General features: G+C 48.1%; 1 protein-coding gene across 2 annotated transcripts in view; it reads left to right on the plus strand.

Moving 5' to 3' along the window:
- Window positions 1-22521, plus strand: part of DLGAP2 (DLG associated protein 2) — a 724732-nt gene that overhangs the window by 610834 nt on the left and 91377 nt on the right. Inside the window, exons 1-2 of one of the 2 annotated variants that reach the window (XM_049704258.1) lie at window positions 10079-10200; window positions 11108-12177. In XM_049704258.1, the coding sequence (XP_049560215.1) occupies window positions 11176-12177 (1002 nt within the window). In that variant the 5' untranslated portion in view covers window positions 10079-10200; window positions 11108-11175. Of the gene's footprint in view, window positions 1-10078; window positions 10201-11107; window positions 12178-22521 lie in introns of those variants that run through there. The other variant, XM_049704257.1, reaches the window with a different exon arrangement.

Genomic DNA, 22521 nt, shown 5'->3' on the forward strand with positions numbered 1-22521 from the left:
TAGAACCTTTTCATCACCCCACACCCTGACAGTCACCCCCTATCCTCCTGCCCCAGCCCCTGACATTCAACAACCTATTTCTGGTCTTACCTCTTCTGCACACTTCATATGAGTGGAATCATGTATATGTGGTCCTTTGTGACTACCTCCTTTCACTAGCATAATGTTTTGAAGGTCCATCCATGCTATACGGTGTTCCCATACTTAATTGGTTGTTATTGGAGAATAATATTCCATTTGGATGGACATAACCAGTTTTGTACATCCATCGATGGGCATTTGGGTTGTTTCCTTTTTTTTACTATTACGAGTAACGCTGCTATGAACATTCACATACAAGTTTCTGTGGGGACGTCTGCTTTCATTTCTCTGGGGCATGTACCTCACGTTTGAATTCCTGGGTCACATGGTTACTCTGTGTTTACCCTTCTGAAGAACTTTCCAAAGCAACTGCATCATCTGACACCCCCGCAGCAGGGAATGAGGTTCCATTTCTTCTGTATCCTCATCAGCACTTGTTACTTTGTCTCTTACTTAGACATCCTAGTGATGTGAAATGGTATCTCATTGTGGTTTCAGTTGCATTTCCCTGATGGCCAGTGGTGGTTGAGCATCTCTTCCTGTACTTATTGGCCCTTTGTGTATCTTCTTTGGAGAAATGTCTGTTTAGATTTTTCGCCCATTTTTATTTGAACTATTTGTCTTTTATAATTACGTCATAAGAGATCTTTGTATACTCTAGATACAATTTCCTTATCAGATACTTGATTTGCAAAATGTTTTTCGCATTCTCCAGGTTGTCTTTTCACTTTCTTGGGGGTGTCTTTTAAATCTCAAAAGTTTTCAATTTTAGGGAGTCCATTTTATCTATTTTTTCTTCTTTTCCTGTGCTTTTGATGACATATCTAAGAAAGCATTGCCTAATCCACATTCACAAAGAAGTACATGTGTGTTTTCTTCTAAGAATTTTATACTTTTATGCCTTTCTTTGGGTCTTTGATCCATTTTGTGTTCATTTTTGCATATGGTGTGAGATAGGGATACCACTTCATTCTTATGCAGGTAGAAATCTGGTTGTCCCAGCACGTTTTGTAGAAAAGACTACTCTTTCCCTAAACACTCTTGGCACCTGTACCAGAAATGAATTGGCCATAGATGTATAGGTTTATTTCTGGACTCCCAATTCTATTCCATTAGTCTATATGTCTATCCTTATACCAGAGTCACATTGTTTTGGTTACTGTAGGTTTTTAGCAAGTTTTGGAATTGGGAAGTGTGAGTCCCCCAACTTTGTTCTCCTTTTGCAAGATGGTTTTAGCTATTTGGGGCCCATTGAATTTCCACTGAATTTAAGGATTGGTTCTTCTACTTCTGCAAAATCGCCGGCGGGAATTTCCATAGAGATTGCATTGAATCTGTGGGTCACTTTTGATAGTATTGAATTCTTAAAAATATTAAGTCTTCCAATCCATGAATATAGGATGTCTTTCCATTTCTTTAGGTCTTTTTAAATTTCTTTCAGCACTGCTTTCTCATGCTCAGTGTACAAAGCTTTCACCTTCTTAGTTAAATGTAGACCCAGGTATTTTATTCTTTTAGATGTTATTGTAAATGGAATAGCTTTCCTAATTTCCTTTTTGGAAATTGTTCATTGCTCTTATGTAGAAGCACAACTGATTTTTGTGTTTTGATCCTGTATCCTGCGAATTTGGGCTTGCACAAAAAACCCAAACGATCTTTTAGGCCAACCCAATAGTTCTGTCTTATAGTTCTGCCAAGATTTTCTGTTTCTTCTCAAAGTAATTTGTGTGTTTCTTTGAGTTTGTGCATTTCATCTAGGTTATCTAATTTGCTGGCATACAATTGTTCATCGTATTCCCTTATAATCCTTATTTATATAAGGTTAGTAGTAATCCGCCACTTTGGTTTCTGATTTTAGAAATTTGAGTCTTTTTTTTCTTTTCAGTCTAGCTAAAGGTTTGTCAGTTTTATTGATCTTTCTGAAGAACCAACTTTTTTTTTTTTAACATCTTTGTTGGAGTATAATTGCTTTACAATGGTGTGTTAGTTTCTGCTTTATAACAAAGTGAATCACTTATACATATACATATGTTCCCATATCTCTTCCCTCTTGCGTCTCCCTCCCTCCCACCCTCCCTATCCCACCCCTCTAGGTGGTCACAAAACACGGAGCTGATCTCCCTGTGCTATGCGGCTGCTTCCCACTAGCTATCTATTTTACGTTTGGTAGTGTATATATGTCCATGCCACTCTCTCACTTTGTCACAGCTTACCCTTCCCCCTCCCCACATCCTCAAGTCCATTCTTTAGTAGGTCTGTGTCTTTATTCCCGTCTTACCCCTAGGTTCTTCATGACATTTCTTTTTCTTAGATTCCATATATATGTGTTAGCATATGGTATTTGTCTTTCTCTTTCTGACTTACTTTACTCTGTATGACAGACTCTAGGTCCATCCACCTCACTAGAAGTAACTCAATTTTGTTTCTTTTTATGGCTGAGTAATATTCCATTGTATATATGTGCCACATCTTCTTTATCCATTCATCTGATGATGAACACTTAGGTTGCTTCCATCTCCTAGCTATTGTAAATAGAGCTGCAATGAACATTTTGGTACATGACTCTTTTTGAATTATGGTATTCTCAGGGTATATGCCCAGTAGTGGGATTGCTGGGTCATATGTAGTTCTATTTGTAGTTTTTAAGGAACCTCCATACTGTTCTCCATAGTGGCTGTACCAATTTACATTCCCACCAACAGTGCAGGAGGGTTCCCTTTTCTCCACACCCTCTCCAGCATTTATTGTTTCTAGATTTTTTGACGATGGCCATTCTGACTGGTGTGAGATGATATCTCATTGTAGTTTTGATTTGCATTTCTCTAATGATTTATGATGTTGAGCATTCTTTCATGTGTTTGTTGGCAGTCTGTATATCTTCTTTGGAGAAATGTCTATTTAGGCCTTCTGCCCATTTTTGGATTGGGTTGTTTGTTTTTTTGTTATTCAGCTGCATGAGCTGCTTGTAAATTTTGGAGATGAATCCTTTGTCAGTTGATTCATTTGCAAATATTTTCTCCCATTCTGAGGGTTGTCTTTTGGTCTTGTTTATGGTTTCCTTTGCTGTGCAAAAGCTTTTAAGTTTCATTAGATCCCATTTGTTTATTTTTGGTTTTATTTCCATTTCTCTAGGAGGTGGGTCAAAACGGATCTTGCTGTGATTTATGTCATAGAGTGTTCTGCCTATGTTTTCCTCTAAGATTTTGATAGTTTCTGACCTTACATTTAGGTCTTTAATCCATTTTGAGCTTATTCTTGTGTATGGTGTTAGGGAGTGTTCTAATCTCATACTTTTACATGTACCTGTCCAGTTTTCCCAGCACCACTTATTGAAGAGGCTGTCCTTTCTCCACTGTACATTCCTGCCTCCTTTATCAAAGATAAGGTGACCATACGTGCGTGGGTTTATCTCTGGGCTTTCTATCCTGTTCCATTGATCTATAATTCTGTTTTTGTGCTAGTACCATACTGTCTTGATTACTGTAGCTTTGTAGTATAGTCTGAAGTCAGGGAGCCTGATTCCTCCAGCTCCGTTTTTCATTCTCAAGATTGCTTTGGCTATTCAGGCTCTTTTGTGTTTCCATACAAATTGTGAAATTTTTTGTTCTAGTTCTGTGAAAAATGCCAGTGGTAGTTTGATAGGGATTGCATTGAATCTGTAGATTGCTTTGGATAGTAGAGTCATTTTCACAATGTTGATTCTTCCAATCCAAGAACATGGTATATCTCTCCATCTATTTATATCATCTTTAATTTCTTTCATCAGTGTCTTATAATTTTCTGCATACTGGTCTTTTGTCTCCTTAGGTAGGTTTACTCCTAGATATTTTATTCTTTTTGTTGCAATGGTAAATGGGAGTGTTTTCTTAATTTCACTTTCAGATTTTTCATCATTAGTGTATAGGAATGCCAGAGATTTCTGTGCATTAATTTTGTATCCTGCTCCTTTACCAAATTCACTGATCAGCTCTAGTAGTTTTCTGGTAGCATCTTTAGGATTCTCCATGTATAGTATCATGTCATCTGCAAGCAGTGACAGATTTACTTCTTTTTTTCTGATTTGGATTCCTTTTATTTCCTTTTCTTCTCTGATTGCTGTGACTAAAAATTCCAAAACTATGTTGAATAAGAGTGGTGAGAGTGGGCAACCTTGTCTTTTTCCTGATCTTAGTGGAGATGGTTTCAGTTTTTCACCATTGAGGACAATGTTGGCTGTGGGTTTGTCATATATGGCCTTTATTATGTTGAGGAAAGTTCCCTCTGTGCCTACTTTCTGCAGGGTTTTTATCATAAATGGGTGTTGAATTTTGTCAAAAGCTTTTTCTGCATCTGTTGAGATGATCATATGGTTTTTCTGCTTCAGTTTGTTAATATGGTGTTTCATGTTGATTGATTTGCATATATTGAAAATTCCACTGACTCTCTCTATTGTTTCTTATTTCATTTATCCCCACTCTGAGCTTTATTATTTCCTTCCTCCTGCTAGCTTTAGATTTAGTTTTCATTTTCTATCTATATGAATTTGAAGATCAGGTTTTGAATTTTGACAGAGAAGCCAGTTGGGGGTTTGATGGGGATTGTTGAATCTGTAGGTCATTTGGGGGAATATTCCCACGTTAACCATTTTAATTCTTCCAATTTATGAACATAGGATATCTTTATTTTTTATTGAACTATAGTTAATTTATAATGTTGTGTTAATTTCTGCTGTACAGCAAAGTGATTCAGTTATACATTCTTTTTTGGGTATATTTTTCCATTTGCTTAGAGCATCATTAATTTCTTTCAGCAATATTTTATAGCTGTCAGGATACAAATCTTGAACTTTTCTGTTTAATTTTTGAGGAAACTTTTTTAAAGGAGCTTCAGATAGCTCCTTTTGACATGGTGGGCCCCATCTTTCATACCTTCACACGTTACATACGGGAACAGGTCCACTCGGCTCTTTCTTTCTGGGTTCCCTGACCTGCACTTGTGTCGCAAGGTCCTGGCGAGATGGCCAGGTGGCCTGCGGCTCCTGAGGAGTCGTGAAGGGAAGTGGGCTGAGCCAGTGCTGCTGGGGCCAGCGGGGAGGACACAGGAGCGGCGAGGAGGACAAGTCAGCAGGCAAAGGGAGTGGCGGTTCCAGGGACCACCAGGGAGGCCTCACGGCTTTGCACAAGACCCAGCTGACATTTCTGAGGAAATGTTGATAAGTTCCACTAGTTTGGGGAAAATACATCCTTCTTTATTTAGCAGGCAACACCGTGGTCCACTGGATAAAGTTTTTGCCCCTTCATTTTGCCTTCCTTGGGTTGTTCTTTCCATTTAGTTCAGCGGCCCTCTCCCTCCTACAGGATTTTCCTTCCCAAGTGAGGGCAGGGGCAAGTGACGCAGTGGAAGGTCTGTCCCTCCCCCCGATGGGGCATAAAATCAGAGGCAGATGCAGGCAGGCAGGCAGCTTGGGTGTAAGTGAGCTTCCGGCAGAGGGAGACAAAGCTGGTTTCCTCGGGGGAAGGACCTCCAAGCACCCACAGTGAGGTTGGGGACGGCCTGGCCATGCCTGTCTGTACCAGGAGGCAGGGGCCTCCACGCTTTCCCCAAACACCTGGGCCTGGGCCCCTTGCTGCAGTGTGTGTCCAGCCTGGGTGGCTCAGGCTGGGCTTGGTGTTGGAACCACGAGCCTGGTTTAACCAGAAAGGGCACAGGGGCCCCCTCCATCCTCCCTATCCGTCAGCAGCCCAGAGCTGGGATGCTGGGGTTCCGCTGCAGCTCTGATATGAGAGTGTACCTGTGCATGTGTGTGTCTGCGTGTGGTACCACCTGAGGAGCCTTGCCCAACTGCCCTGCTAGCCTTGGCCCCCTCAGCCTGCATTGGGGACAGGCACTGCTCCCAGGGGGCCGCCAGGAGGGTAAAGCCTGTGACATGATTCACACACAGTGAGCACTGCATCACATTAGCTGTATTTTAAAAGGTTTCATTCCACCACTCAAAGTGTATTTTTTAGACTGGGTATGGCAACAGTCGCATGAAATCCAGCAGTAGAATGTGCATTTACATCCTAGCTTGAATTTGGAGAGACAGTTAATGACGATGATAATTGCTGTTTTCTTTTGCTTAGTAACAAAAAAGGGTTCAGTGAATAGCTGTAAATTAGGAAGCTAAGATGCCTTCCGCATTTTGTGTTTGTTACCTCACTTTCACAAAGAGAAATGACCAGCCCCTAAGGTATTTGTTATATGTTATGTAGACTTATTAAAAAACCTACAGAGTACAAGCCCTCATTATATGTTTTGGTATCACCATTATTTACAGCGGACTATTATCCTGTGTGTTGTCCCTGTTTTATTTTTGAGAGGTAATGTGTAAGCTTCCACGCCTATGTCAGGGAATTCAGGGGAAATGAGAATATTATCGACATGTGGCATAATCAAATTTAATTCATTTCAGTTAAACTTTTCTCTTTGATGCTGTTCTTTTATGGGGCCGCATTCATAGTGTAGCTTGCAGGCTAAACATTAGGTAGAAACGGGATACGTGAGTGGAGCAATAATGGGCTGGCTTTTTAGTATGGAGGAAGATTAGAATTGTATTAAATTACATGTTAATGGAAAAATAAAGCAAAAGATAATAGGATGCCAACTTTACGCTGCTGTAAAGTCTAGATGACAGAGCACAGTTTGTGCTGTTTATCAATTGAATACTGAATTTCCTTTGAAAACTTGCTTTTAATTATATTAAAATAGAATCAGAAATATCCTTTCCTGATATATTGAAGCGCTCCAGTTATAACTTGGCTGTGGAGAAGGACAGACACTGCGTAGCTATTATGGGATGGCCACTCCCGTGAGACAGAGAAGCACCTCACACTGGGATGAAGCAAAGCTCTGTTTGGAGATAAAGGGCCCACGGACCCTGGAATTGGGGACCGTTTGCTCTGAACATGCAGGAGAGAGTGAGAGACAGCCCCCTGGGATCCTCAGAAAAGGTTTACTTTCTCTCCTGCTGTCAGTTGCTCCCAGGTTGCCCCTAACTTCTCAGGGATCCGTGAAACCGGGTCCCTTTCTTCTAACGCGTTCCCACATCTGAGCTGGCCTGACAGGTGGCAGTTCTGGAGCCTGAAAAGGGGACCTTTGGAACCCACACTGGTGTCGAACCCAAGTCCGTGTGTCAGATGCACAGTGAGGCCAAACAAATCGAAAGGTCAGAGTTTGGGGCAGAGAAGGTTCATTGAACCAGAGGCGACAACCAAGAAGATGGGAGACGTAGGTTTGTCTGATGCGTGTTACTGGCTGGCCTGAGCATGAGGTTTTTAAAGGCAACCTCTGGGGTGAGGGCTGCAGGGACCGTGACTTTCTTCTGACTTTCTGGTCGGTGGTGAGGCAACAGGGTGATGCTCCAGAAATCTCAATCCTCAACCTCCTGGTTCCGACCCGTCTGGGGTCTCAGCCTGTAGTTACCCTCTTCCACCCGGGCAGGGGTCCTAGTTTCTGAGGAGCAGCCCCAAGCTATGTGTCAGACGGTAGGTACATCCCTTGAGGAGGAACCAGGACTCTGTTTTATCACTGAACTATTGTTTGCTCTCTCATTACCTTTCTTGCTTGACTGATTTTCCTTTATTTCTGCAATTCCCTCACTTCCCTAACTAGTAACTGCTTGAGTCTGCTCTTTGGGACTCGTGGAAGGCCTAGGAAACGAAAGCCTTTTTCTACCAGCAAGAAACGGGGGACACGGAACGGCCTGTGTGCCTGGGGGGCCCCATGGGGTCCTGCTCCATTTCCACACCTTGGACCAGTCGCTGGGCCAGTGTCCTTGGCAGGGGGTGACGTTTCCCTTGCGTGGGTCACCGGGAGAGCTGGGTTGGCGGTCATCAGGGAGAAGCCTCATGTCTCTCCACTTTCTTCCCTGTTTCGCACAGTGGCCCTTGGAGGCCACTTTGGGGGTCAGGGTGGGTGGCTCTGTGCGTGTCTCAGGCGAGGCTCTGTGAGTTAAGGGTGAGTGGGGGACACTCTCGGTGGAGGAGGACAGTGGTGCCGAGGCGGGCAGTGGCCCTGCGGAGAGGGTGTTGGACACCGCGGTGGGTCGGGGCTCAGACAGCTTCCTTCCTGAGGAGACGAGGCTCTCACGCGTTGAGAAGGTCCCCTTATCGTCCCTTTCTGGACCCTCAGCTTGAGGACAGCGCGCAGGGGGCCCAGGCATGGTCTGAATTGCCGTGGGTGGTGCTGGAGCCGAGTCTCGGAGAGCAAATCCTGGAGGAAGCACCCCAGCCTGGGGAGCAGCGCGTGGAGAGGACCTGCGGAGGAATTTTCAGAAGGAGCAGCAGTTTGATGTGACAAAGCACAGGATACTTCCCAGGAGAGCTGAGAGATGAGCCTAGAGGGAGGGGCTCTGTCAGCGTGTCTGGTCACCACGCAGCTCGGAGCATCCGCTCTGGGCCTGGCACAGGGCTGGGGCCAGCCGGTAGCCTCAGGGAGCCTGCCATCCTGAGTTTGTGTTTCCTGCACATGCTATAGATAGTGTATGCATATTATACACAAATATATGCATTAAGTATACATGTTATGTGTGCCTATTATACACTATAATATAGAAGCTATTTCGTGTGTATATTATATGCATGCTATATACTATATATGCATATTATATGTGAGTATATGCACTACATATATATGTTATATGTGCATATTATACACTATAGTAGGATCTATTTCCTCTATATATTACACGCATACTATATACTATACATGCATGTTATATACAAATATATGCATTATACATACATGCTATATGTGCATATTACACACTCTAATAGGATCTATTTCCTCTATATATTATACACATACTATATATGCATTTTATATATGGACATATGCACTATATATACATGCTATAAATGCATAGTATATACTATAATAGTCTGTATTTCCGGTATACATTACATTACATGCCACATGTGCATATTATGTACTGTATATGTATACTATATACCAGTGGTCCCCAACCTTTTTGGCACGTGGGACCAGTTTTATAGAAGACAGTTTTTCCACGGACGGGGAGGAGGGGGGGTGGGGATAGTTTCAGGATGATTCAAGTGCATTACATTTATTGTGTACTTTATTTCTATTATTATTACATTGTAATAGATAATGAAGTAATTATACCACTCGCCATAATGCAGAATCAGTGGGAGCCCTGAGCTTGTTTTCACTTGCTACTCACTGATGGGGTTTTGATATGAGTCTGCAAGCAATTGATTTATTACGGTCTCTGTGCAGTCAGACCTCTCTGCTCATGATAATCTGTATTTGCAGCCGCTCCCCAGCGCTAGCATCAGCGCCTCAGCTCCACCTCAGGTCATCAGGCATTAGATCCTCATAGAGTATGCCACCTAGACCCCTCACATGCGCAGTTCACGGTAGGGTTCGCGCTCCTATGAGAATCTAATGCCGCTCCTGACCTGACAGTAGGAGGAGCTCAGGCGGTAATGCGATCGATGGGGAGCGGCTGTAAATACAGATGGAGCTTCCGTGGATCACCTGCCACTCACCTCCTGCTGTACCACCCAGTTCTTAACAGGCCGTGGACCGGTAGCTGTCTGTGGCCCAGGGGTTGGGGACCCCTGCTATATACTATAATAGTCTGTATTTCCTGTATGTCTTATATGCATACTGTGTACAATGTATGCATATTATATATGATATATGCATTATGTGTACATACTATATATGTGTATCATATGCTATAATAGAGTCTATTTCCTTTATATATCATATGCAAATAACATACTATGTATACATATCCTATATGGACCTAAGCATTATGCATACATAGTATATAGGCATATCATATGCTATAATAGAGTCTGTATTTCCTGTATAGATTATATTATATGCATATTATATAGTAGGTTTGCATATTCTATATGGATATGTGCATTTTGCATACATAGTATATAGGCATATCATATACTATAATAGAGTCTGTGTCTCCTGCATCTGTTTGGTGACCAGTTGGAAGCAACAGAAGCAGAGACGCTGGAACATCAGGAAGCAGAAGTGGAGCGAGGGGCTTCTCTAGCAAAGCCTGGAATCCAGTAAACCCTGGACTTTATACATGCTGACCCAAGAGAATTGAAAATGGTAACAATTACAGTCATCATCATGTAGCTAAAAATAATCATTGAGCGGGTCCTCCTCCTGGACCTCTGCTTGTTGCCAGCGCGCAGTTGAGGTGACAGAAACCTGCCGGGAGTCCCACGCTAGTGCTGGCAGAACGGGGACCCTAACCCTGACTAGTCCATGCCCAGAGGCCCCCGTTTCGACCACTGAGCTCAGCTGTCTTCCTGCCGGGACCCCCAGCAGCAGCAAACCCAGCATCCTGCAGAGGTCGGCTCTGGTGGTTCGGGGGTCTGTGTTTAATAGTGCAGCTCACAAAATCAGACCTTTCTTCCCCGACGTTTCTGCGTAGAATCGTACAGCTCAAAGTCAACCATGTGAAATAGGAAGTCAGGACATCCTGGTTCCATCCTCGCGTTGACGCGGACGGTGGCCTTGAGAAAGTCACCCCCGCTGCTCGCCTGCATGGTGAGGACACAGCTTCAGTAAGTGGTTCGTGACCAGCACCCTAGCGTGTGGTGCACCAGCCCACCAGGCAGTATCGCTGATGAAATACCAGGTGTGATTTCTCAGACTTCTTAAACTGAACCACAACACGCAAGTCTAGTTGAAATGTAACTTGGTTTTTTGCCCCAAATTGTTCATCTGTTTAACGCCACAAAATCTTGCTGTCAGGAGACCTGATGAATGTATTAGGCATTAAGTATTCGTAGTTGTCAAACCACACCGGGGAGTATCGAAGTTACTTTTAATGCTCTTACACTTTGGAGCGGGCGATGTGGTATAAAACAATGATCGTTCACTTGAGCGTCCAGACCAGGAGTGGCCACGGGCTACACATAGTCCACGTGTAGAGGGAAGGGTGTCAAGCGAGGGCTCCCGTCCGTGTTCCCACCGAGTCTGACACGGTGCTTCTGTGTTCTCTCGACAGACCAGCCGCACTCATGGTCCCCGACTCAGCACTTCAATGAAGACAGGTACTCCCCTGCACTGAGGGCTATGAAAGGCTTACCCGGGAGTCGGAACCAGCCCCCGCTGTGCTCCGGCCACACCTGTGGCTTGACGCCCCCCGAGGACTGCGAGCACAGCCACAGCTACCTGCACCGTGGCCCGGAGGCGCGGCAGCCCTACCTGCTCAGCCCGGCCGAGAGCTGCCCGATGGAGCGTCACCGCTGCTCCCCGCGGGCCTCCGTCCACTCTGACTGCGTGATGCTGCCGGTGGCGCTGGGAGACCACGTGTCCAGCAGCACCTTTCCCCGGATGCACTACAGCTCCCACTACGACACCAGGGACGACTGTGCCGTGGCCCACGCTGGCGCCAAGACCAACCGGATCCCGGCCAACCTGCTGGACCAGTTCGAGAAGCAGCTGCCCCTGCACAGGGACGGCTTCCACACGCTGCAGTACCAGCGCACCTCCGCGGCTGCCGAACAGCGCAGCGAGAGCCCTGGCCGCATCCGCCACCTGGTCCACTCCGTGCAGAAGCTCTTCACCAAGTCCCACTCCCTGGAGGGCTCGTCCAAGGGCCACGTCAACGGCACCAAGGGGGACGGCCGGGCGGACGAGCACGCCCACGGCCACCACTCCAAGCACAGCAAACGGAGTAAGAGCCGGGAGCGCAAGGCCGAGGGCCGGCACCGCTCGGGACTCAGCAGCTGGTGGAGCTCGGACGACAACCTGGACAGTGACAGCACCTACCGAGCCTCCAGCGTGCTCAGCCGTCACCCCGCCGACCCCACGGCCCACTGCTACCCCGACGCCCTGGCCAGCCCCTTCGGGGACCTCTCCCTGAGGATTTCCAAGAGCAACAGCGACGTCAAGTGCTCAGCCTGTGAGGGCCTGGCCCTGGCGCCGGAAGCCAAGTACATGAAGCGCAGCTCCTGGTCCACGCTCACGGTGAGCCAGGCCAAGGAGGCCTACCGCAAGAGCTCCCTGCACCTGGACAAGCCGCTGGGGCCCCCGGAGCTGAAGCCGCCACTGCGGCCCTGCCACTACCTGCAGGTAAGGGAGGGCACTGCGCGCCGTCTCGGCAGGCCGAGTGGGGAGCGCCCTGGAGGACGCCCCGTCCTTCCTCCAGACCGTAGCCCTGGGTACGACGGGCCAGGATGTAGCACCGGCCACAAACGTGTGTCGGCCCGTGGTCGTGCTTTCCCATTTGAAAGTGGCTGGTTTGGTCCAGGAGTGAGCTTGAGCGAGTTCGCAGGTCTTACTCGACAGCAGCATCTTTAAGCCCAGGAGCATGATTATGGAAGCCACATGCGTTCCCCTGGGGTGTGGGTGAACTACATTCACCAAAGGCAAAAACAGATTAAAGGCAGTGGCTGGCTGGAGGTGGCATATTGTGAATTCTCTGTTTTAGATCATTCCCTTCTCCTCTGGGCCTCCTAACCATGCCACCCCCGAGGGAGCTAGGGGAGCGCCACCCACTGAGAGGCACCCACCCCTTTTAAGAGGCCTCTGCAATTACTTCTGTTAGCTAACAGTGCTGTTAGCAAAGCTGGAAAGTCTGAAGTTTTCCTCCAGTGTATGTATAATTTGTATTCCAATTCACAATCCCTTCGACTTGGCCGACAGCAGTTGCTGTAGGCTGTGCTCTGGGTTAGAGAAATCCTCACGGAATAATGAGTAATAGCGCTAAATGCTGGCTGAGTCATCAGACGGTCAATTAATGGAACAGATAAACAACTGTGAATCTTTTCGGGCGTCAGGTGGCTGCAAATCATTCTAGCAACTCCAATTGCCATCCTGGAACATGGTCCAAAACCCAGTGGTTCTGTTTGCAAAGGAAATGCTAACCAAATTGCTTTTATAGGAAGATTTATTCAAGGAGACAAATTGGCAGATGGATAAAATATTATTATTGTAGCAATGGGAGAGACTTAAATTTTGCTTGTACTTAGCAAATGCCAGTGATATATAAATATGAAAATTTTACCTGTACATCTCTAAAGAAATATGACAAGTGCATCCAGGGCCCAGTCTAGTCATTGTGAGAGAAGCAAAACTCTCCTGTTTGTGTACGTGTTTGGACCTGGGAAATCTCCAATGCAGTGTCCCCTGAGCACATCAGGATGGACCTGCAGCTGGGGTATGGGGCCCCTGGGTGCCTGACTCAGTGACCTGACTTTTCCACAACACTTCTTGGGGCACCTCTTACCCCTCAGGGCCTCTCTCTTAAATGTTTTCTGTCCCCTCTCCACTTACCGAACATCTGCTAATCATGGAAACTAGTAATCCGATATAAAGGCAAGAGTGCAACATAATGAACCCCAAACACTCATCACCCAGCCTCGGGAATGATCGATTCAGGGCCAGTCTTGTCCCATCGGTACCTCACCTGCCTTCCTGTCCAGGTTATGTTGAAACAAAGCCCACACAGCCTAGGTAGGTGTTTCTGTATTTATCTCTAAAAGACCCACACTGGAAGGTAAGTGCTCTTCCTTTGGAAGCACAACTGCGATGCCGTTAAGACATTAAGGAATCACATTCTTCAGAGTGTCAATATCGGGTCAATGTCCAGGGTTCCCTGTCTGCCCGCAGTTCTCTCTCACAGTGTGTTGGCATCGGCGTCCAGATCAGGGGCCTGCGCGGGGTGGGGTCACCTGTCCATGAAAAATCTGTTGGTTTCTCCTCTGTCTCCTTCTCTTTGCTCTCTCTTGCCACCACTGTCCTCCCCAGGGATTTTATTTTGGGGGGTGGTTAGGAACCCATTTGCTTGACGTTCCCCGCAGTCTGGGCTCCAACTGTGGGGTCTCAAGGGGTCACGCAACCGCATCTCGGGCCCTCGGGTTTGTCAGGCGGTGGTCGGGCCTCCACCATCAGCCCCCCCGCCCGTGGTCCCCCACTGCTAGCGTGAGAGTCACTAAGGACCTCGCCCGCTGGAGCGAGAGGGTCGTCCGTCCAGCCGTGGCTCCAGCAAAACCCCGTCTCCGGACGTCGGAACATTCGTCCTCGAATGAGAATGTGTGAGAAATGACACGTGACTGGGTCCCGTGAAAAGTTGTGCTTCGGTGGGACAAGCCCCGGTGTTAAATGACATCATGCAGGCCCGCAAACCCCCAGGGCCTCACTCGGAGTGGGCAGTCGTAGACCCAGCCGCGTGGTCCTCGTGAAGGGACACTCTGGGGGCCACTCACGACGCAGCCTCAGAACAGTCTGGACCACGGTCGCCCGCGGCGGGAGCCACATCGCAGGCAGGGCGGCACCACGGGGCCCCAGAGAAACGCGGGTGAGGCGCTCACTCAGGAGACGGGTTCCCACCAAGCGCCCCCCTCCCCGGGGCCCCGCTGGATCACGGGGGGATGGGTGCGGGGGGAGACTTGAGGCCAGGAGCATCGCGAGCTCCGCCTCCTTCCCCGGCTCCTTTGTCCTGTTGGCCTAGGACTTCCAGGACCTTGCGCTACAGGGCTTCACCGTGCTGACTGCGTTACGCTTTCTGGGGAAGGATACAAAACTCTGGATCCTCGCCCGCGCAGATTTATTTCACAGCCGGAAGGTAGGGGGATCGGAAGAATTTCTCTGTAGATGCTACCGTAGGAATAAGATTTACAAGAACAGAAGGGAGAAATAAATGCTCGTACGCTTTTCTTTTTCCACCCAAAGCTAGAGAGATTTGGAGCTGAACAAAGGATTGCTTTTCACTTTTACCTTTGGTTTGTACAGAATACATAGTTAACATTAGAGCAAGAGTCTTTATGTTTTTAAGTAGGTCAAAGCAGACAATAGGCAGAATTGAAAGAAAATTATGGTCCCTATTATTCTTTGAAAGAGCTTGTTTTGGTAGTTTCTCCATCAGCAGACAAAGCGTCTAAGGTCAGAGTGTTAATGAATGTCACGTTAATTGGGTGGGTGACCTGCGGGGGGTTAACTCAGGGAACAGGTGGCCCCCTTGTTATGTGCTGCCCCAGGTTCTAGGGACACAAAGGTAGGAGGTGCCCTCCCGGCCCTGATGGGAGGACAGGTGAGGGCAACTGCGTCGTCTAGAGAACACGGCGGGGACACGTGGGAACATGCCAGGAACACAGGCCTTGGCCCCCATCACATCGCACTGCAGCGGCACGCAGCCCAGGGCCAGCACCAGCTCGGTACCCGCTTCTCCCGTCCTGGTCTCCTGGCCTCTCCGCAGGCCTCCTTCACTCTCCCTCCCCCCTTCCTCTCTTGATTGTCTCTGCCCGACTGGTGGTCCAGACCCGCAGGGTCTCCGGGCGATGAGGGGTCTTACCCCGGTGTCTGTGCTAATGATGCTGCTGTTCTGAAGGCAGCATCTTGTTTGGTGTTTAATTCAGGAAGAGTTCCCGTCCCAACATGACACTCCAGGGAGCCGCCAGAGGGGAGGGGCAGAAGGACCGTGGAGCGGCGAGAGCCACTGGGAAGCGTGAAAATCTTCCCACACTTGCAGAGTATTTCAGCCCCGCTCCCAACCTCCATCCCACCGAGGTCCGCACGCCCCCAGACCTGGGCACCGATCCTGCCCCACCGTCCTTCGCGGGAAAGGGCTCCAAACGCTCCATGAGTCGTGAGCATCCTCCATCCCAGAGCGGAAGCTGGTCATAGAGTTGATGAAGTACGCGGCGCGCGCACAGAAGTACATCCTACAAACGCTGCATTTCCCAGCGACATTCGTTCAGTGGGTTCTGTTTGTGCTTTAGAAAAACCATCCACCTTTACCAAAGGGGGCCTCTTCTGGTTTCTGCAGTAAGCACTTCAAGGGGCCTCAGGCTTCCAGAGCCCTGGACGTGTGCTTCCACGTGATCAGAAGTGAAAGCTGACTTCTGACTAAGAGCTGAGCTCTGACACTGACCACCTCCCACACCCTGGCTGACGTGGCCGCCCCAACTGTCCTGAGTGTGTCTCGTGTCCCCGTCCCTCCCTCCGCCTGCATTGCTCTGCTCGCCGGTCTACGACGATCTGTCTCCCCAACAGGACTCCGCACCCCCGTCACCGCATTATCCCTGCGTCTGGTGGGGTCGGACTTGTAATAAAGCCCCGAATGAAGGAACGAGGAGGCTCATTTGTCCTGTGATGCCGCAGGACACCTGGAAGCAGTGAAAAGATACTCAGGTGTCGGTTCAACAAAGCCAGCGTCTTTCCAGGCGCTGGAGGCATCTGGGTGGTTCTGGAATCGGGGTGATCAGGAGGATGGATGCGCCCCCAGCCTCTTCTGCTCTCACGGGATTCATGACTCTTCAGGATGGTTGGAATTAGGGCTCATAAAGACCATCCAACTCCAGAAAACCAGTAATTCTGATAAGCTTCTCACAAACTTAATTGTTTCACCCAGTTCCCAGACCCCCGGAGCCCCGGGGCTGTCCCCGCCGGGAATGGCTGGCATCACGGCCACTGGATTTCTCTGGCCCCTCTGTGGGTTGGGTTACTCCCCAAACCTGCTGAGGTGGCGGGTCCCTTCCCCCAGAGTCCCCATGGAAACCCTCGTCCCTCTTCCGGGCGCTTCTCACAATCGGTCTCTTGTGTTTCCACGTGCACGTCTTGGCCGATTTCATCAGCACATAAGACACGCTCACATCGTGGGTCATTTTGCCGTCTCTGTTCTTTCGTGACAGTGGATGGGTGGGTCCTGGAGAGCAGTGGCATCCCCTGGGAAGGGTTTGAAAGGAGCCATTCCCAGAGCACAGGGGAAACCATTACCATCCTAAGCCTGTGGGCAGGGTCCGGAGAGAGGGGGCCCGTGGAAGCAGGACCCCCAGCATTCGGAAGCCTGGTTGAGGCAGCTCCTGGCAGACCGTGGGCCCGAAACTGGAGAGAGCTCTGGAAGGCACTCCACAACCCCCTCCACTCCCCCCGCAGTGCAGCCCCCGGCAGAGCCAACCAGAACCGGAGGCTAAGGGACCCGGACTGGCGAGAGGCTCCCTCAGTGTCAGGGCACAGAGAAGGGTGTGGGGGGAGGAGACCGGGGACCAGAGGGGACAGGAGAGGGCATGGGGGGCATGAGCAGCACGTATGGACAGTGCCCAGCACACGGGGACAGGGACCAGCACGTAGGAGAGTGACCAGCCCATAGGGACAGGTCCCAGCACATAGGAGAGTGACCAGCACATATGGACGGTGCCCAGCACATGGGGACAGTGCCCAGCACATATGGATGGTGCCCGGCACATATGGACGGTGCCCAGCACATAGGAGAGTGACCAGCACATATGGACGGTGCCCAGCACATGGGGACAGTGCCCGGCACATATGGACGGTGCCGACAGGGGACTCATGTATGACCAGCACACAGGATCGCCTCCAGCAGGCCGCGGCCCGCTCAGTGCATCGTGTTGAGTCCCTCATATGGTCTCAGGCCTGTGACAGGCATTTGGGAAATATCGTTGAGATAAATTCTTCACTGAAGGATGCTGGGGTTCGAGTATTTGCCAGCCGTGAGCCCGGTCAACCTTTCTGCCTCATTGAGCTCATATACATCACCCTTTGTGGTGAGACTCAACACAGTGTAAGAAAGGCGCTTGGAAAATCATCAGTCATTATATAAACCTATAATAATATTGTGTGGGTGAATATTCTACTCTGTCCACGTTTACCAGTTAAGAAGGACGAGGGCTGTGTGTGACTGTGAATGTGCACGGTAGCAATCAAAGGAGAGCGGACGCTTGGGCTGGCGGTTCTCTCTTGTGCACGGGGGTCAGGGAAGGATGTTAGCGGCATCCCTGGCCTCAAGCCTCCAGCGGCCAGGAGGCAGTCTCTCCACCTTGGAGATGACCAAACTTGTCTCCGGACGTCACCAAGTGTCCCCGGGAGACAGAATTACCCCCAGCTGAGAACCACTGGGGTCGTCCCAAGAGCGTGAGAGTTAGAACTAGGTGGACTTGGGTTCATCAGAAGCCGACTCTCCTGGGCTGGGGGCAGGGACCCCTCCGCCTGCACCTCCTCCCGGGCGCTGCCTCCCCGCCCTCAGCATCCCTCCCGGCACCATCCACCTCCCAGGTGTCCGAGCTCAGCTGGGAAGCCTTTTTATGAGACGCCTTCCTTTTTTTTTTTTTTAATTTTTTTCTTTTTATTTTGATATAATTTTAGATTTACATAAAAGTTGCAATAATAGAAAAGAAAACTGAGATATACCCTTCACCCCATTTCTCCTGTGTTAACAACTTAGATAACCATAGCACCGTTATCAAAATCAGGAAATTAACAACGTTATAATATTACTAACTTAAAAACAGATCTCATGGGAATTTCACCAGTTTTCCCCGATGTCCTCTTTCTGTTCCCACAATCTTTTAGTTATCGTGTCTCCTTAATCTCCTCCAATACATGGTGGTTCCCCAATCTTTCCTTACCTTAATGACCTTGACACTCTTGAAGAATAATAGTTATTCTGTAGAATGTCTCTCAGTTTGGGTTTCTCAGATGTTTTCATGATGAAAGTTATGCATTTTTGGCAAGACTACCCAGAAGTGATATTGTGTCCTGTTCAGTGCATCATATCAAGGGGTACGTGATGTTTATATGTCGTATCAGGGGTAATGCTAACCTTGATCCCTTGTTTAAGTTGGTAACCTCAGAAAGTTGTTTTTGTACACAGTGGTTCTGGAACATGTGAGACACCTTCTTGTGAAACGCCTTCTCACGTCGTAGGAGGCTTGTTGATAGCTAAACCACGCCCTCTCCAAAGTCCATGCATTTATACCCATTGTGCGATTGTTTAAACAACTTTCCTGCCCGTAACCATGGCTCCTAAACATGTCAAACCAAGTATCCTGTTTATAGCAAATATTTCACGGTGTCTCCTGGACTATTCTAAAATGAAATTCATGTGTAACCGACCTACACACACTATTCTGAGTATAGATTTGACCCTTGAACGACACAGGTTGGAGCTGCGTGGGTCCACTTGTAGGTGGAATTTTTCAGTATTAAATGCTCAGCACTACATGATCCATGGCTGGTTGACCCCTCAGATGCTGAGCGAAGCACATGGAGGACTGACTACAAGTTATCCTCGGATTTTTGGCTACGTGGAGGGTCAGCGCCCCAACACCTGCATTGTTCAAGGGTCAGCTGTATAGGTTTGTTTACGTGTATAATGTGCCCAAACGCTAATAAAACAGAAATAAAAGGAGGGTCCCTTTTAACTAAGAACATGAATTTTAATATAAAAATGTCTGGGCACATGACAAACATGTACAGAAGGAAGTATTCGGAAGCTTGTTTCTGGATGAAGACACAATAATTTAGACCTGTGGAGGGAATAGTCATGACTCACGCACCACCAGCAGATTCACCCACCAGATGGGATTTTCGGCAATGGTCCACATTTCTTGGGGAAGCACCACACCAAACAGAGTTCTCTCTTCCCTTGATTTACATGGTTAGTTGCATTCCTGAAAAATCCACTGTTCATTAAGACCATGCAAATGAAAAAAGCAAAACAACTTTAGTTTACATACAAAGAAGAGTTAGATTCAAGGCTCAGGTCATTATAGACAGAAAAGCATACAGCACACAAGCCAGTTCTTCATGGGGGTGGGGTTGTGTCATGCTTTCCTGCGAACGAGCATCTCTGGCCCCCAGGATGCTGGTCGTGTCCCCCAAGTATGTGGCACTCACGGCTTCCCCCGATGGATGTCTTGGGTGGCCCTAGAGGGTGTCCCCACTTGGAACCGTTGTTGTTTACTGTGACAACCTGGAACTGAGAAGCCCAGCTGTCTTGCTGTCAATTATATTCCCAGTGGCGAGCGTGCCTGTCATGCATTTAAAACAAAACACAAAAACTTTCTGGAGTGAATGGAGAAGACATTTCCCTACAGGGACACACAGCGTTTGATGACATTTTTTTCCTTGGTTTCAACACCAGAAAGAGAATATTACGAAACCCCGGCCCTTGTCACCCGTGCCTTGCTGCTTGAAAGGAAGAAAGGACATTTTAACCTGCCGCGTTGACGTTTCCTTCAAGCAAGGAGCAGGAGACACTGAACTGTACACTCAACTCAACCTTAGGAAAATGCCTATTTAGGCATCATAAATATCACTCTATGCAAGTAGGAACTAAAGTAATAATTATCGCCTCATGCAGCAAAGATCACGCATGGATTTGCAGAGGTCAGTGGTCCCTGTGAAAGGAAGTTCATTTGTTCGTTCATTAAAGCACTTGTGGGTTTGGGGCCAACCCTGGCCACCCTTACCTGCCATTGCAGGGTTTTGACGCTGTAATGTACCCAAGAAAGAGTTGTTGACTCAGGCATGGTGGCATTTTCGGGTCACTCCCTTGTTCTTTTGATAGCCTGGAGACATGTGCTTTGGAAGCGGTATTCAGAGCCCACGCTTGACTCTGGTTTACCCTCCTTCTGTATTGAAATCTCTCCTGTCAGAGGCTGCGAAATTGGCGGCTTACATCAGAAACAAAAAAATACAAGCTGCTCTCATTTGTCAGTTAATTCACAAGCTTCTGGGGAGAAAATCTTTGTTTTTTTTACGGAAACATGTTTTTAATTCACAAAAACTCCATAAAGCTGCCAGTGGGGATGCATGTTTCCCGGCTCCTCTCCATCTGTCTCCTGCCGTCTGCAGCCTCCCTCCCGGCAGCGCCCGGCCCATAGAGGAACCCCCGGCCTCCTCCTTCCTGGGCCTTTGGGCCTCCCTCTTCATTTTTTTTTTTTTTTAACATCTTTATTGGAGTATAATTGCTTTACAATGGTGTGTTAGTTTCTGCTTTATAACAAAGTGAATCAGTTATACATATACATATGTTCCCATATTTCCTCCCTCTTGCGTCTCCCTCCCTCCCACCCTCCCTATCCCACCCCTCTAGGTGGTCACAAAGCACCGAGCTGATCTCCCTGTGCTATGCGGCTGCTTCCCACTAGCTATCTATTTTAGGTTTGGTAGTGTATATATGTCCATGCCACTCTCTCACTTTGTCACAGCTCACCCTTCCCCCTCCCCATATCCTCAAGTCCATTCTCCAGTAGGTCTGTGTCTTTATTCCCGTCTTTACCCCTAGGTTCTTCATGACTTTTTTTTTCTTAGATTCCATATATATGTGTTAGCATACGGTATTTGTTTTTCTCTTTCTGACTTACTTCACTCTGTAGGACAGACTCTAGGTCCATCCACCTCACTACAAATAACTCAATTTCGTTCCTTTTTATGGCTGAGTAAGATTCCATTGTATATATGTGCCACATCTTCTTTATCCATTCATCTGTTGATGGACACTTAGGTTGCTTCCATGTCCTGGCTATCTGCCTGCTGCTCAAATCCCAGGAAGTTAGAGCCCAGACCCCTCCTCTAGGAGGCCTTCCCAGATCATTTCCTCTCTGTCCACAGCTTCCACTGGCTGCTTCCCTGTTTTCCCTCCACACCTGCTTCTGTAGCCCTAATTAAACCATAATTCACTTTCTTTTATGCCTGCCTTCCTACAGAAATGTACTGTCATTAGGGACTAAATTTTCTAAAGTTTACTTCTTATTACACTAGCAAGATATATGGTCCATGTAGAAAACTTAGAAGACATAAGTATAAAGAAAAATCATTGAGAAACCCGCGGCCAGTATCTCCCAGGGATGATTCCACATCCTTCCGGCTACGTGTCTATGCATGTTGCAGGCATATCTGTCGTTAAAGTATAAGAACACGGAGTGCGTACTCTAAAATGCTCCCGCCCATCAACACCCTTCGTCGGCTAAATAGCAATCCTTCTGCACAGTATCCATGGCATGCTTGTAGTAAATATTTCCCGCCACCCCGTCAGATATTATCAGTTTTCCTCCTTTGACCCTAATGAATGGTTCACAGTCCCTGGCGTGAATCCTGTTGCCTGGGGACATTGCTGGGTCAGGGGCGCCCACAGTCTGAAGTCTTCTGATACGTGGCTGTAAATGTTGGACCCACATTACCACCTGGCGTGAAATGGCGTGGAAATGTCTGTGCCCACATCTGTCTCCATCCTGGTAATTTGTTCTGATGGTGGAAAACTGACTTTTGGTAAGAAAACCCATGGATGAGGACCTAAATGCCCAGAGCAGCTCAGTCTCCCTTCTTCCTTGTGCCCCCAATCCTGAGCGCCGGGAGATACCTTCTATGTGTGTAAATCTATGCCTGTTTCCCGGGGGCTGATTGCTTGCTCTGTCACCGGGCCTTTCTCTCCTCCCACCGTGTCTCTGGCGGTTTTGCACTGCCGTCTGTGGCCTCGTGCCCGCCCGCCCACTCTGGACCACCCCCAGGGTCACTGTCCTCTTGAAACCCCCTGGAGACGGGCACTCAGCACCCGGCAACAAGGAGCTTGGAAACGCCACCCACGCGGCCCCTGCTGTGCAGCTGCAGGGACTCGGCTGTGGACCCCCCAGGGCCACACAGCCCTGGGGGTCACGGTCCACTGAGGACCTGGAA

This window comes from Orcinus orca, chromosome 21 (genome assembly GCF_937001465.1).
Source record: "Orcinus orca chromosome 21, mOrcOrc1.1, whole genome shotgun sequence".
Taxonomy (NCBI): domain Eukaryota; kingdom Metazoa; phylum Chordata; class Mammalia; order Artiodactyla; family Delphinidae; genus Orcinus; species Orcinus orca.